Source organism: Haliaeetus leucocephalus, unplaced genomic scaffold (genome assembly GCF_000737465.1).
Source record: "Haliaeetus leucocephalus isolate CR32 unplaced genomic scaffold, Haliaeetus_leucocephalus-4.0 Scaffold1014, whole genome shotgun sequence".
NCBI classification, from domain to species: Eukaryota; Metazoa; Chordata; class Aves; order Accipitriformes; family Accipitridae; genus Haliaeetus; species Haliaeetus leucocephalus.
The window spans coordinates 84,789-101,191 of record NW_010973450.1 but is presented as its reverse complement, the minus strand read 5'-3'; the positions used below and the strand labels follow the sequence as shown (position 1 = coordinate 101,191).

The following is a 16,403-nucleotide window of genomic DNA, read 5'->3' as shown; positions in this document are numbered from 1 at the left end:
CGGCCCGGCGTCCTGTCGCCCACCCCGCCCCAGCGCAGAGCCGTGGGGGCCCGCAGGCCTCTCCCCGCACGCGAGCCGGCGCTCCCGGGCCCAGCAGCGGACGAGACTGACCTGCCTGGCTGTGCGCCATGCGCAGCACGGGACCCAGCGTGGCGAAGGAGCCCAGGGGCTCGCAGCGGCCCCGGTCGCGCACCGCGAACACCTCGACCCCGCAGCTGGCCGCCGCGCTGGCCACGAACAGCACATCGCGGCCGCAGCAGAAGTGCGCCGGCTCTTGCTTGCAGGGCACCACCCGCTGCGACCCGAAGGGGTGCAAGTTGTAAAGCTGCACCATGGTCCCCGAAGACCTCCGCCACGGCCGCGCAGACAGACCGCCGGCCTCCGGGGGCCGCGCTCCCCCACCGCCACTTCCGCGGGGCGGCTCGGGGCCGGCGCCGCCGCCCGCAGCAGCAGGAGCAGCGCCAGCAGCAGCAACGACGGCGGCGGCGCGCTAGGCTGCGGCCTCCCGGAGGCAAAAAGGAAGGCGTTTTGGGTTCGAAATGCAGCGAGTTTTTCTTCAGAACTCCGTCAACTGCACGCTCCACAGCTACTGGTCACAAGCACTTCTGAAAATAATTCGCTTCTGGCTATCGTTAGCACACGTAGCCCTTTCTCCAGGTTTGGTAAAACGCGTGGGGAAGGAAAAAACCAAAACCAAACCTGCAAAAAAAAAAACCCAAAAACAAACACTAAAGCTTTTTCTCCTTTACCAGGATTCAGGACTAAAACAATTTAAGGTAGCAGGTCAGCCAGTTTTTACCCGAGCCGAGTGTCCTACAATTTAACTGCTTCCAAGTGTCTATAAAGCTATATTAATCAGAACATACTGTTAAAGGACATTGTTTTTTTTAATGGGCCAAGGTAGGAATGTAAAAAATTACAATGCTCTTTTAAAGCAGCTAACAGATCTGCTCTTTTATCTTCCTTTTATCTGAATCAAAAGGGGTGTGTGCTGGTTGGAAAATTTTGCTTTTTCCTCTGCATATGTCACCCCCCTCTTTTTTTTTTTTTTTTTTTTAAGTAGCAAGTTTTATGTTGTTAGCAAGTAATCTGATAATAAGTGCTAGTTCTGTTCAAAAAGGTAACAGCATCTGCCATAACTAGTCAGGTAAATTACTTAAGTACAGTATCACACAGTTAACTAACCCTGGAGATTTTAATAAGTCTTCTGCAAAGCCAGCCTTACTGGGAAAACACCTTCAGGAAAGATTAGGTTCCTTTGTATTGTGCAGACAGGCTTGGAATATTAACAGTGATGTTAGTACTGTAACAACCTGAAGCAGAAGCAGTTTCCTGCTTGTGAGAAACCAAAAATCAAAAAGAGTATGTCTCAGAACATGTTGGGATCACAGGAAAGTGCACACAAATACACATAAATAAATAGCAAAGAAGAAAAAAACAGAAGGTAGGACCTTTAAAACTTTATTTGAAAACAATCAAACAAGTGAACAGGGTTCTGCAATTCTTTTTTTTCCCCCAATAAATTTTTCTAGACTTCAGTTTTCTAAATATTCGTCTCCTTCTTCAGCCTCTGCTTCTACTGAGTCTACACCAACTTCTTCATAATCTTTCTCAAGGGCAGCCAGATCTTCCCGGGCTTCAGAAAATTCTCCTTCCTCCATTCCTTCGCCAACATACCAATGTACAAAGGCACGCTTAGCATACATGAGATCAAATTTGTGGTCGAGGCGAGCCCATGCTTCAGCAATAGCCGTTGTATTACTTAGCATACACACAGCCCGCTGGACCTTGGCAAGGTCACCACCTGGCACCACAGTTGGAGGCTGGTAGTTAATGCCCACCTTCAAGAAAACAAATGAAAACTTTCCTCATGAGTGCTAATGCTTAAAGACTGATTTCTCATAACAATCAAAAATCACCATGGTTACGAACAAATGAATAGCTTACAGTTATTCTGCACTTCTTCATCAAAAGATTTAACAGGGACATTACAACGTTGTAGAATGACTGTTACCTCTGAATACTATACAATTCCTAGTATTTCAAACATCAACCACTTAAAAAGCTATGTAAGTACCTTGAATCCAGTTGGGCACCAATCCACAAACTGAATGGTACGTTTAGTCTTGATAGTAGCAATCGCTGCATTGACGTCTTTGGGAACAACATCACCTCTATATAACATACAGCAGGCCATGTATTTGCCATGGCGAGGGTCGCATTTTACCATCTGGTTGGCTGGTTCAAAACAAGCATTGGTAATTTCAGCCACAGACAACTGCTCATGATACGCTTTTTCAGCGGAGATGACAGGGGCGTATGTTACCAGGGGGAAATGGATTCGTGGGTATGGAACAAGGTTAGTTTGAAATTCTGTCAGATCTACGTTGAGGGCTCCATCAAAACGCAGTGAGGCTGTGATGGATGAAACAATTTGCCCAATTAATCGGTTTAAATTGGTGTAAGTAGGACGTTCAATGTCAAGGTTACGACGACATATATCGTAAATGGCTTCATTATCGACCATGAAGGCACAGTCTGAATGCTCTAATGTTGTATGGGTAGTTAGAATTGAGTTGTAAGGTTCCACTACAGCAGTGGAAACTTGTGGTGCTGGATATATCGCAAACTCCAGTTTAGATTTTTTGCCGTAGTCAACAGAGAGCCTTTCCATGAGCAGAGATGCAAACCCTGAACCAGTGCCTCCTCCAAAACTATGAAAGATAAGGAAACCTTGCAGCCCTGTGCACAGATCAGCCTATAATGGGGTGGAAAAAAAGTGGGAGAAAAAAAAAAAGTTATTGATGATTTTGGAGAAAGCAGTATTAAAATAATTATTCAAAAGCATTTCTTTCTTAAGTTTGTTAGGTTTAGACTGTTACAATAAAAAAACAGCATTCTTGAAAGGTTGTCTTCCTTTTTTCTTGCATGTCTTTTACTCAAAAGTACCAGTGCCTCTGCATAACTTTTTCTGAATAGAGTATTTTAATACTTAAAAGTTTCTCTATTGTCTCTGATGCCATTTTAATACCACTGTAAGCAAGAGCAGCTGTGCACCACTGTGACAAGTTACTATAAACTACAGCTGGGTTACAGCTTTAGGATCTGTTTATGTTCCCATACTAGCTTTCAGCAAGTATCAACCAGATGTTGAAAACAAGGGGGTTTTTTATTTTTGTAATTTTAAGTAGACAATCACTATTTCACTTTGAATCATATCATCCTACGTGAATATCTCACAATGCAACGTCATGATTAAAAAAACTAGAGAAGTAATTAAAATTGCTAAGCATTCAGCCATAACCTGATGTTCACGGTACTAGCAATATTTTGCATGACACATAATGGCATGATTCAAAATGAAAATAACAAACAAACAAAAAAGTGTAACAAAGGTTGTTACACTTGTTTAAGGCTTTCATAATATGTTTGAGGTATCCTTAAAATACTTTGAAATAATATTTCAGAGCCTAAAAAATTTTAAGTTTTACTGACTGAATTTTTATTTAACCGGGGACGGGGACGGCAAGGAGATAAAAGTTTTGTTTTGTTTTGTTCCGTTTTAAGCAATCAACTATGCACAAAATTCTTAGGGAAAAAACATAGCAAACTATCGTTATAGATAGCTATAGAGCTGTATCAATTATTTTAAATACTGACTTGCAGCATGAATTCTCACCAGTTTGCGAATGCGGTCTAGCACTAGATCAACAATCTCTTTTCCAATGGTATAATGGCCTCTGGCATAATTATTGGCTGCATCTTCTTTCCCAGTAATGAGCTGCTCAGGATGGAATAACTGCCTGTATGTGCCTGTACGTACTTCATCTACAAAAAAAACAAAATACCACAACATAAATTTGATCAGTTCTGTGTGTGCTGCCTAGTGACTACACACTAAGTGCACATGTCAAAAGAGTGTAGACAGCATCCCCGACTATACACAGCTTGTCTGACTAGCCTAAAAAGTTGGCACAACTTCAGCCCCTTTGTTTAGGGGAAAACATCAGGCACTCACAAAGCAGTATTTGTACCTGAGAACACAGAGGTCACTCAGAAAACAACATTACAGGTATAGACAAGACTGCGGATAGCAATTTAACAGAACTCTGGATGCAGTGCAGCAGCCTAGAAAGATTATCCAGACTAAAAAAGTTCTATTGTTTTCCAAATGTTGTTACTTGTAGACCATTATTTCATTTCTTTCAAATAATAACCTCAAATGTCAAAACAGCATCCAGACACACATCTTTTAAAATATATAGTGTTCTGAACAAACAAAAAACGCCATAGGGAATCTGCACTTTTACACTGAAGATCTTTAATGTTGGGTACATACCAACTACAGTTGGCTCTAGGTCCACAAACACTGCTCTGGGAACATGTTTACCAGCTCCTGTCTCACTGAAGAAGGTATTAAATGAATCATCTCCACCTCCAATAGTTTTATCGCTAGGCATTTGGCCATCAGGCTGGATCCCATGTTCAAGACAATACAATTCCCAACAAGCATTACCAATCTGAACACCAGCCTGACCAACGTGGATGGATATGCATTCACGCTGCAAATTAAAAACAGTACAATGACAATGAGATATGGAGCTACCTGTCTTCTAGATTTTATTCTTATAATAACTACCTATCTGCGGGTTGTATCTTTCCATGATCTTTCTCTGCTGCAGTATTCCCTGGTTGCTCGAGTGACAATTCAACTGATCAAATTGTCTGCTGCTGACAAGACTCTACTCACCTTAGTTGACTTGGGCTGACTTTGAGAATATTGGAAGATCTTAAAGACAATATAGTCTCTATGAACATAGAGGGTGAATACAGATTCATCATCCCTTACCATGCTGCATGTATATCGTATCTTTAATATTCTGCCTAGTCTCTTTTTCACCTTCCTTTAGTTTTGGAAGACTTCTTTACATAATATCCCTAAATTTCCTTGATTTGTTGCCAAATCGCATACTGGATAACTGCTGCAAGAATCTTTCCTGCACAGGACCACTTAGTACATTGTCCCTGGCAATTCATACATATTTGAGTTCCTCTGTGAAATCATCTGTGAGTCCCCATCAAATGTCATCCGCCCACTTTTATCCAGCTCCTTTGATTCTAAGCAACTGTACCATGTATGTTTAATCTCTCAAGACCTCCATTTTGTCTTACACCCCAGACGGAAATAAGCCATTTTTCTAGCTTACTGTTACAGTGTATCTAGGAAAAAGCAGAGGTAGTGAATTAAAAGTAGGGCATCTGGGCTGCTCTTTCCTGTTTTCTTGATGGCTTCATCAAAACTTGTATCCTTGACTGCACGTTTTGATTCTCACCCCGTGGTTCTGTCAGAAGTCTTTTGGAGACTAACTCTGTGCTTACTTCCACTCCCATTCGGTTGGCACAAAGTTCCCGAAGCTTTCACGCCGCCTCACCGTTCCCCATCCCCCGTCGCATTACCGCCATGCCGCGCTTCCAGCCGGCCAGAAACAATCCCCGCAACAACAGCCCACCCCGCCCCTTCACCACTGCCCTCTCAAGAGCACGCGGTGCCGTTGGCTGCCGGCCACACTCCTCTCCTCTGATTGGCTACGCGCAAGCCTCTGCGGCTTGGCTCGGCGAGACGGCCCAGCAACGGCGGAGCGATGCGGTTGGTTGCCGCCGTGCTTTCCCGCCTGGGTCAGGTTTCAGCCCGCCCCTCACCCCTCCGCGCGGAAGGCGCCCGCTACTGACAGACGTCCGTCGCTTTTCTACACGTCTCGTCTTACTAGCAAGCGGCCAGTTTCTGTGCCTCGCCTCCCTTGAACTATTAACTCCTGCACCAATTTCTCTCCTTCTCCCCAGTCCATCTGCCTTACTGCTACCGCGGGGACTCCACGGAGAGGCTGCCTCCAAGTCCTGCCGCAGCGCATGCCGTCCAAACTCCCCAGACTGCCGCAGCAGAAGCACTCCCAAGTACCCTTCCCCTCCCCAGCCCCGAGGATTCCCTTCCCCACCATGATGTCTTGCAAAGCTGAGGAACTCCGGCCGCGCCGCGCCGCACCACACCACATCCACTGCCACCTGTCGCACAGCTCCAACTGCCGACGGCCAACCGCCTCGAGCCCCTCGCCCTCGCGTGTCGGCTCCCCATTGGCTGTTACCTGGGCGGTCTAGAGGTGAACGGAGACCGCTGATTAGCCGAGGGCGCTCTTCTCCCCACGTGGAGCGATGATTGCCACATGCTCTCCTAAAAGCGCGCGAGCTGTCGCGTATCCACAGGGTGGGGCTTGAGCCGCACTGGGCGTGGGGGTGTCGGCTCGAGGCGGTAAACTGTAGCGTGGGAGGCGCCTCGGGGTGGGCTGGGGCTGCTCTCAGGGCTGTGGTGAAGGTCTAGGGCGGGCTCGCCGCCGGCAGCTGTGCTCGCACCGGCTCCGGGGGTTGTTCGGGCCAGAAGCTGGAGTTGCGGACGGCTGCGAAGCTCTGGCTTGACTGGGGCGCGCAGCTGCAATGGCCATTCTCCAGGCCGCGAGACGGCTGCTGCCGGTCAGGGCAACGGCAGGAGTGCCTGCGTGCAGCTCCGGCCGGGGAGAGGAGACCTCCGAGGGCCTGGAAATCCCTGTCAACAGAAAAAGACTGCCCGGTGGATAGGTGAAGCTGGATGTCCGGAGCTGAAGTGAGTACGCTGGGTTGCTTTCTGGAGTAGCAGCCACGCCACAGTTGGGTTTTTTCCTCGCTTTCTTTCCTCTTTCAGCCCTTTCTTTCCTCTTTCAGCCCTTTCTTTCCTCTTTCAGCCCTTTCTTTCCTCTTTCAGCCCTTTCTTTCCTCTTCATAGAATCACAGAATGGTTTGGGTTGGAAGGGACCTTAAAGATCACCTAGTTCCAACCCCCTGCCCTGGGCAGGGACGCCTTCCACTAGACCAGGTTGCTCAGAGCCCCATCAGACCTGGCCTTGAATGCTTCCAGGGATAGGGCATCCACAACCTCTCTGGGCAGCCTGTTCTTTCTCCCCTTCTTTCCTCTTTCTCCCTCTCCTTTCTGTCAAAACTTAATTCTTTTCCAGTGGTCAGCACATCCCCTGTAAGGCTCCCCGTGTAGCATTCTTGCGTGGAGGTTTTTCCTGGTGGGTACATGAGGCTAGAGGAGATCAAACTGGTCCACGAAATGCAGGAAGTGCTCTATGAATTTTTTTACTAGCAGCGGAGAAGATTATTCTTCTGTAATGTTAGTTCTGCCTAACAGGCCAACAGAAATATCACAGAAAGATATCTAGCTAGAAGTCTTCATTTATTTTAATGTACTTCCAATCAAGATTGGACAGGAAGGCATTGCAATCAAATAATCCTTTTTTTTTTCTGTCAAGACTTTCTTTTTAAACTTGGGCATAGCTTAATAACAGCCTTGTACAATAGAAATATTCAGTCTAGATTATTATCTTTCTGACAGAGTGAATGAAAGTTGAAGAAAAAACTTAACTTTGTTGAGGGAGCTGCCTGAAAGTTGAAATGGGAAAAGAAATTGAATGTGTTGCTATAAATGTCAAGCTATTCACATTCAATTCTGGTAAATTGTATCCTTGCTCTGTATTTAAAAAATGCTGAGCTGAGCAAAAGACATTCTCTGTTTCAGGGGTCTGCCCACAAGGTGTGATTTCAGGTTACTGGAGGTAGTTAAGTTCTGTTTCTCTGCAAAATATAAGCTATGTATCTGTGGTTCTAGAAGAAAATAAAACCTTTCAAAAGAAACTACAAAACTCAATAGTGTTTTGTTGTTGGGTTTTGTTTGGGGTTTTGTTGGTTTTTGTTGTTTTTTTTTTTAATGATTTAAGCTAGAGTATTTTTCTGTGAGATTTCAGTTGTTCCAGTCCAAGTTTTATGCAATTTTTTATGAGGTTTTACATAATTTACAACCACTTGCATTTAAAGCTACATCTGAGGGAGCAGTTTAAAACTGAGATTAACGCCTGGTTCCTGCTATCGTTTTGATATTTATTTTTTTTAACAAGCCTTTTTATAAAAGCAGTTTATACCTGGGAACTGATGCAAATATGGCCATATTCTTACTAAAAAGAATTTTCCCACTTGTACTCAAGAATGTAACAATAGGATTCTTACCATTTTAAATTTCTGTTAGTTTTATAGGATCAATACTGCTATGGAATATTGAGCTGAAGGAGGTCTATGGCATGACTTGCTTTCATCTACACACGATATTTTGTACATAATTTAAATAAATGTATGTCTATATCTGTGGTAGCATTGTGGGTTAGGCCGGTTTATTGATAAGCTCTTTAATACATAGAGGACTAGGAGTGAGGAAATAAGATAACACTCACACCCATATGATCATGTCCTAAGTTGAGACTGGTGTTAGTGGTGAGGTTATATTTAAAGTGAGAGATACCAAAGGCTGACGTACTTCCTTTCAAGCCTGCTGCATAGAAAAGGCTTGCAAAGACAAATAAATTATGTACTAAAGATGACCTAGTTTATGGTTGAAATATGACTTTGGCCTTAAAGTTGGAGTTAATTTAAAGCCCAGGACAGGAGAGTTTTAAGAGATAGGTGTACAGCTTGATTATGAAAGTCGTAGGCTTTTAATGAAGATTGCCATGATAAAAGAGAATGTAATTCTTTTGAGTGGTGGTGTGCTTCAAACATCCTGAAGCTTATCTTTAGCAGTGTGACTAGGGAGTCTGTTTAAGATACAGTTTTAGAAACACCAAAGTAATTTGAAAATGGGCCCATTTGGGCTTTTTAAAAAATTTTATTTATTGTGCTCATTTTTAAAGGTGCCAGATACTTTATTGTGTCCAGTTCTTTATGCTGATTTACATCCACATAATCATTGCTTTTTACTGTGTGAGTTGTAACTCCATTTTGCAGTACAAAAGTTGGTAAAATTTCTATTGAGAGTGAAAAAAATCTGTGCTTGAATCATTTTACATAAACACTGCATTAGAAGGGCCAGGTGTAAGTGTAGGCACTTTCCTGCACAAAGTCCTAGCTTTGCTCATATAAAGCCTGGAAAACAAGACTGGGAAGAATCAGATGTTGGGCAGAAGCCCTTTGCGACACAAAGATGGCACCACTCAGCAGAAACAGCATTTGCATCTTTCCTTTGAATCATCTTTTCTTCAGAGCAGCTAGCCTGAGTCTCCTAGGCTCATCACTGCTGCTTTTTGTCCCTGCTCCATCCCTTTCCTTTTTCTGGAAGGGATACAGAGAAGATGGTATGTTGCCTACAGTGCTGGGAACTCTTGAAACGACCCTTGAGCTGAATGCAATCCTCTATTTAGTTTGGAAATCAAAAAAAGATGGGGGTGACATATTTGCTTGTGAACAATTTATCCTTTTTATCTTTGGGGTTTTCTTTTTATGAATAACATACTAAAATTAAGGTTTCTTTACTTTCAATATATTAATATCAAAATATATCATCTTTATAAAATTGCATTGATTATTTGAAAACAATCAAGTATCATCTTACAGATCTTTCTGTGAATAGCTTTTCTGAAGAAGTTATGGAGGTGACTTTAAATGATGGTGGTTTTCAGTATAAATGACAGATAATACTTCAAAGGTGGTCCTTTTTGGACTGGCCCCTCTGTACATGCAAGGAAGAAAACCAGCTTTGAAGGATGATACCTTTAGTTTTCTTTAGACAACGTTGTCTTAATGTAACTGAAATATACCAAGGCAATATGTATAAGTTTCTAAAAGTGACAGTGCCCTTAACTTCAGCGTTCCTGTTTTCCTTGTGCAACTTGCATCTGATAGAGATGTGCTCAGTGTGCATTTGCATCTGAATTGTATGTGTGTTTGTCTGCTTGAATCCTGAAATACACGGGAGTAGTAAAAGTTGTCAGACTTTATATTAGAATATAATTTTATGTCCTTCTTATATTGGGTCTCTAAACATACTGAGGGTCTTCAGATCTTTCAGCTAAGATTTTTTTCTTTTTTCTTTTTTCCTTGCCCATCCATTTCCTCTTGCAAGTCCTTTCACATTTTTTTAGAAGTTCTATTTATACATTTTTGTTTTCTTACTGTTGTGTCTGTAAATTATTCCTATATTGGCGTAAACAATCAGCCAGTCATTTGGAGCCAATAATAAAGGCCTATTGTTTAGTCTCCTGCAGTAAAATGGGACTTTGGGTACAGGCCAAGATGGGATAGGGATTAAAATTGGAGAGGGCAAAAGTGGTCATGACATTATTTTTAGCATGCCATCATTCCTGGGGTGTCATTTTTTCCAGTGACTTCCTAGCTAGTGACAACACTTATATCATTCTTAAGTTTTCATCAATATGTCTAATACATTTTAACATAACTTTAGGCAAGATGCTGCTTGGGCCCTTCTTCCTTATGAAAACTATTTACTGTGATTCAAATGCTGAGTGTCTTGTTTGGAGAAACGTAGAACTACTCACAAATAGAATATGCCTTAATTGGTAGAGAGATTTCAAGAATTATTATAATTCACTAGTAAATATTAGAAATCTAGAGAATTTACCAATAGGAAGACAGTATAAAAACACTATAAACTAGCATATCTAGTAAAGAAGAAGCCACAAATGCAATTACTAAAGCAAGCAGTTTTGAAGGTTACACTGGTTTGCAATGAGGAGGTTATACACCTTTCTTGTTAGGCTATAAAATTCAAGTAGATCTGATAGCACTGTGGAGTTCCATTAATCGGTACCTCTTGTTGATTCATCAAATTTTCTTACAGTATAGGCTATACTAACAAATAATTAATGACCCTTAAGATCTAATACTTGTTATCTATTCCTTTGTAGCGTAGAATTCTTTATAAGAAAATTGCTATTGCCATTTTTTTCTCAGCTGCATCAAGATGATACAGTACAGTATTAACTTACATTTTTTTAAAACATATTCCCTCTTAGAGTAGAAATTACAGTGATTAAAATACTGTTAACATTACTAACATTGTTTCCATTAATTTATTAATTCCTAGACCTTTCCTTATATTATGCTCTTGTAATTGGCAGGCAAAAAAAGCTACTCTGTGCAGTAATTAATGGCATTTCCTGTGTTAAGTATAAAACCGTAAAAAAAAAAAACAACAAAAAACCACCAAAACTTCCAAACAAACAAAAAACCACCAAAACTTCCAAACAAACAAAAAACCCCACTCTGTAATGATTTTAGGATATTTATGATGAAGATCATCAATGAATTTTTCCACATACTTTTTTTTACTGTTAAGCAAGGAGAACAATGTGATTACCTCTTTCTCATTTTTACCAGGAATAGTAGCTAAAACAGTAGTGAAATTAGACTAAAACTGATGCTTTTCATGTATTGCTCTTGTTAAACTGTATAAAATTATAGCATGATTTAGAATAAAACAGGCTTTGTAGAGACTACTTCAAATGAGGTTCCACCTAGAATAAATGTACCACACATTTGTGAAGCAAAGCATCTGCTAACTAACATCAATCAGTTGCATCTTGTTCTTTTCACCAAAAGTGATATAGCAGTTTACCTTTTATTTTTCTCAAAAAAACCCACCCGAAACAAAAACCCCTAAACCAACCAACCACCAAAAAAATAAACCCTAAACCCCAAAAATTTAAAGAAAAGCAAATGACAGATCTGCTGTTAACAGTATGAACTGGTAAAAAATTAAGATGAAGAAATAGCTATTAATTCATTGAAGCCAGTGGAGTGATGCTTAATTCATGCTAAGCATGAGCCTAACCTGAGCTGATGTGTTTCCAATTGCAGTGCTTTGGGTTTTTCTAAGGTAAGTGTAGTGGAAAACACGTGAAGAACACTGCCACCTTTATTAATTACATAAAAATAGATTAGCTTGTTAACTTGTTTGCTTTTAAGTCCTCACAAGAAGATGATTTTTTTCTTTCCTTAGGGATGCATGAATATGTTAGGGTCAAATTATTGCTAGGCAAATCTCTGTGCTCCTCAAATTCCTGCCCAATATGATAATAGTTCAAGCTGGTCTGAATCGCAGCAGGGGCAGAGGCCCTTGTCCATTTCATGTAACTCATAACTTCTACAGCTTACTGGAGCAACTTATTTGTGAGCCAGTTGCTCTAGACTCCTCCTGTAAGCAAAGGAGAGAAAAGCACTTCCACAGGATGACTTAGACTCTTTGAGCTCCACCAAACTCCCAAGATGCCTACTTTTTTCTCTCATGGTGACCCACATATCTATTTCACTCTCTGTCTCAAGATTCCAGATATGTTCCTTCCTGCATCTTCAGACCATTGGCTTGCTGAGAGTACCAAATTACGGGGATTTACTAATTTTCTTCCATTTACTGGTATGTCATTGATGCTGACTTACTGAGTGAAGTTCCCTACTGACACAGGCAGCTATGTCACAGAATTCCTATTATAAATTGGTCTCAAAGATAACCATTTATTTTGGTCTCATTCCTTCTGGAAGGGCTATCTAGAACTGAACTATTCATGTTAGTATCTTTTTCTATTTATTTCTGGTCTAAATGTACGTATGAGTAGCTACAACCATTTGTGCTTGTGTGAACAATTTTGGTTAGGTTATATAATCTACTTCCTCTCTCAGTGGTTTGCTCTGTTGATATGTGTATAAAAATTAATCATACTCTGTTTCTCAGACTTTGTCTTAGTACATTAAGTAAGCCAAGCTCTTTTAGGCCTCTTGTAATGCATGTTTTTTATTCCTTATCACTGTCTAACTAAAGCTGATCAAACTTAATTCTCATGAACTTTGGTGTTTAGAATTGTGTACAAAGCTATTTTCTCTCCTTTACTGGCAAAAATTCTGTGGGGCCATTAATTGTACTCTGCTGGAAAGAGTTATGCAGATACATGCCAAGATAGCATTTACACTTAAACTATAAAATTATCCATTTACCACTGACTAACTTGATTATGTTCAGCTCTTCTTATTATCCTTTTATACATGTTTATATACTCCTTAGTTATAGAATTTCTTGTACATCTTAACCATTCTAGCCTGATAGGTCATGTGAGCTCAGGAAGATTTTTCAGCTTGACTCTTTGTGGACATAAATCTTTATGAAAAGGCAGTTATCCTACACATACAGCAATGACTGTGGCACAGATGAGGAAAAAAAAAATAGGCCTATGCAGCATTGCCATCCTATGGTAACAACAGAAAAAATGTTTAGCGTCAGCAAAGGGAGAAATGAGAGGAGGCATCACTGTAGACCACTATTTCACTTTAAGAAATGAGCCTGAGAAAGTAAGTTCTCAAAAATATTAGCTGTAGTATAGAGCCTCTGAGAGGGACTGTGTATTCAGCCTTTCATGTATTCTTCAAGAGAAATTATGATTTAAAAATGTCCTTTAAAAAATTCTGAAAGGACTTGATATTCCATCATTGCCGGATATTTTGTCTGTAGATACTGAGCTCCTGATGCAGAAAATACAGCCCTTTTGAAAACACAGACAGGACATAAGCCTAACCTTTTATAGGATATGGTGTGTGCTGATCTTTGTGGTCTCAGCCTTATTGATCATATCACATTGGAAAATAACCAGACTGGAATATGCTGTTATTTTATAGATGACTGTGTTTCTGGTAGATTCAAGAGAAGATAACAAAAATCTTGCAAGCTTTGTATGCAAGAAGAAAAATTATGTGGTAGGGGGGAAGTATAAGGAAACAGTATGGGGATAATGAACAGTATAAATGAATGAAGAAAAGTATTTGTTTCTGAAAGGCTTTTGATATTTAACATTGTTCCTCTTCAAATGTGTAGCAATCTTAAATATCAAAGTTGTATGTGAAAGGGAGAGAGCAGTGAACTGTGCAAGCCTTAGCATTTCTGACTGCAAGGCATTATCTGTTGTAGGTTGTTATAAACGCTCGTGACAAATTGGAGGAGCCAATTTGTATTGAATAAAAAAAATCGAATTTATTAGCAAGCGATAAGAGAGCAAAACAGCGCTGGGCGGCCGGGGAGGCAATGCTCCGCCACAGGCCCGCAACTTTATGTTACCGTTACACTCCTTATATACATTTCATGTACCCCCTTTCTTGTAAGTCTCCGCCTTGTCCTGCTTCTTCTTTCCTCATTTGTGCAGGTCTGTTACTATGTAGATTCGGTAAATTTTCTCAAGGATGAGTATCCTTTGATGTAGAATGTCTTTTGATGTGGAGAAATACAGTCTTTGTTAATTGCAGCTGTTGTCCTTCCTCTCCTTATCTAGTAAGTTATAGCCATTGCTTTCCTCCCCCCTTATCTAGTAAGTTATAGCCATTGCTTTCCTCCTGTGACCCGTGACCTTCACGCATCACTTAAGCAAGTTTTTGTTATTTACACAAGGCATATGTTAACTCTCAATATGTCTCTTCACCCTTCTCGATTTCATGAACAAAGTTAACCCGTTCATTACATAGGTTTTCATGGAACTGTGGATGTTGGAAGCTCAGTTTTAGGCTCTGCTTCCCAGGTCTCCTGGCTTGCCTGAGAGTAGGATTCCCTTCAGTCTGCCACATGCATTGCTTAAGAGTTAGGAAGCAAGTGGGAACCAGTCCAGTTTGCAGAAGAGCTTCTGTTGGAAAATTACTGTAAATTAACTCTGTCACTTTTGGTTTTGACAGATGTGCAGGTCCTTATGGGAGAATGTTCTATCAATCTTTTTTTCTCAAAAAAAAAAAAGTCTAATAAATAGTTACCTAGAATCCTATCTTATTATAGTTTTCCTTGTAACTATATAGCTTTAATTGTAAAAGCTGTAATATAAGTTTTATTTTAGTGAATTTGCACTGACCAAAACAGGTACACGGACAGATTTTAAACTCCATCTTGAACCACTGAATCTCTGAGAATGTGTCAGTAATTTAATGAAAAAAAGGGTCTTGCCTAGAAACCTACACTTCAGTTTGAAAGATCTCTGTAGACTGAAGTTAAAATTGGCTTCTAAAGATGGAGTAAGTTAGTCTTAAAACTATCTAGGACCATGGCAGTATCGGTATGAATCTAAAGAGGAGAAATTATGTATTCACATAGAAGAAAATTCTGTCAAAAATCAATCTAACAATCTGGTTTTTCTTTTACTGTTTTAGCCTCTGACAAAGTTAGTCTGGCAAATCTATTATAAGCCAACAAATTTATACATTGGATACATTAGATTTTAATTCTGGGATAGTTTTCCCTGATGATAATCTTTATACAGAAGTTGTCGGCAAAGTTTTAAGGATACATAATTGAAAAGCTGGGATTTGGTTTCCTTTTTGTTGTTGTTGTGGGTTTTTATTTGGTTGGGTTTTTTACATTAACCTGCATCTTTAGATAAAACTATGTAGCTTTCTTTCATCTAGCATCCTGGTTAATCCAGGAAGACTGCTGCATAAATCCCTTTTTGACAGAACATTTCTTTCAATGGATAGCAGTGGCTGCCTCAGTGACTTTGTGAAGTATTTCAATTATTTAATGGGATGGAACAGCACGCTGGAGCAGTGGGTGAAAGTATTCAGTTTTTGGCAAAGGAAGCTTTTAAAACCCCCCCCCTCTCTTTTTTTTTTTTTTTTTAACAGTAGGCCAGTGAAGAAGAAAAATTCTATTTTCCTCATCTGTTGTTGGTTACAGCAAATATCTATTTGACTTAAATTACAGCTCATTTGGTTACAGTTTTTGGGAGAAGCTGCAGGAAACTTCAGAGTGGTTTCACCTAAGTGACATGAAAGTATTTTTCAAAAGGCTTTATCCTGCAAGGGTATAAATGCTTCTAAAGGTCACTGATTGTGGCAACGATTGACGTGTTCACACACAGATACATCGACGACTCACAACAACGTACTGTTTTCTGCATAAGGTAGTGTACCAGATGCTTTCATCTTGGTCAGTGTATGAGGCAGGCTACTTTCTAAATCGCATTCTCATTACAAGATAAACTTTCAGAAAATCCCATTCTGATAAACCCCTGCTTTGCCCTTTGCGTCCTCTCCCAGTCTCCTGGCATCTTTGCAAACTCGTGAATGTTCCCTTCTCTGTAACCTACGGTTAATTGCACTTGTTCTCCACCGCCGCGAACGGATCGTTTTGACACTCCCCCGTGTCCGATGAAGCTTACGCGGTGTGTCGGTAGGGCCGGGAGGCCCGGAGGGACGGCTGCCTGCCTTCTGCGGCACGGGTCGCGCGGGCTGACCGCGCCGCTGGCGGGCGGCGCGGCGGGGGGGACGACGGGAAAGCAGCGTCGCCTTCCTGTCCGTAGCGTCTTCATTGGCCAGCGTCTGTGAGGTCGCTGGCAGGGATTGGCGGTTGCCGTTGGCGTCCGGAGCGCGGGCGCACGGCCGGGGAGCGGCGGCGGGGGCAGCGCTCGCGGGGCTTTGCGGGCCGCGGGAACCCTGCTGCCGCCATGTCCTGGGGGCTGCCCAAGTGAGACGGGGGTGGCGGCGGCGGCGGGCGCCGTGCCGCGCCTGTGCTG

General features: G+C 41.5%; 4 protein-coding genes across 6 annotated transcripts in view; 2 read left to right on the top strand and 2 right to left on the bottom strand.

Moving 5' to 3' along the window:
• The window catches only part of HPS3 (Hermansky-Pudlak syndrome 3), a 29,521-nt gene extending 29,114 nt beyond the window's left edge, over nt 1–407 (bottom strand). For all 3 annotated transcript variants that reach the window (XR_775458.1, XM_010584887.1, XM_010584888.1), the window contains exon 1: nt 112–407. Coding sequence is in view for 2 of the 3 variants with exons in the window: in XM_010584887.1 (XP_010583189.1) it covers nt 112–334 (223 nt within the window). In the remaining variant the exon portion in view is untranslated. The remainder of the gene's footprint in view (nt 1–111) is intronic.
• The window catches only part of CP (ceruloplasmin (ferroxidase)), a 39,140-nt gene extending 38,670 nt beyond the window's left edge, over nt 1–470 (top strand). Inside the window, exon 19 of the mRNA XM_010584891.1 lies at nt 460–470. The gene's annotated coding sequence lies outside the window, so the exon portion shown is untranslated. The remainder of the gene's footprint in view (nt 1–459) is intronic.
• Nucleotides 471–1,411: 941 nt separating this feature from the next.
• Nucleotides 1,412–5,379, bottom strand: LOC104842506 (tubulin alpha-3 chain). Its single transcript, XM_010584886.1, has 5 exons — nt 5,334–5,379; nt 4,340–4,562; nt 3,680–3,828; nt 2,078–2,758; nt 1,412–1,841 (listed from the first exon to the last, which is right to left on the bottom strand). Exons 2-5 carry the CDS (start codon nt 4,458–4,460, stop codon nt 1,536–1,538), a joined length of 1,257 nt encoding a protein of 418 aa, XP_010583188.1. The 5' UTR covers nt 4,461–4,562; nt 5,334–5,379; the 3' UTR covers nt 1,412–1,535.
• A 10,659-nt stretch (nt 5,380–16,038) lies between these two features.
• Nucleotides 16,039–16,403, top strand: part of HLTF (helicase-like transcription factor) — a 26,588-nt gene continuing 26,223 nt past the window's right edge. Inside the window, exon 1 of the mRNA XM_010584988.1 lies at nt 16,039–16,211. Coding sequence (XP_010583290.1) covers nt 16,039–16,211 — 173 coding nt within the window. The remainder of the gene's footprint in view (nt 16,212–16,403) is intronic.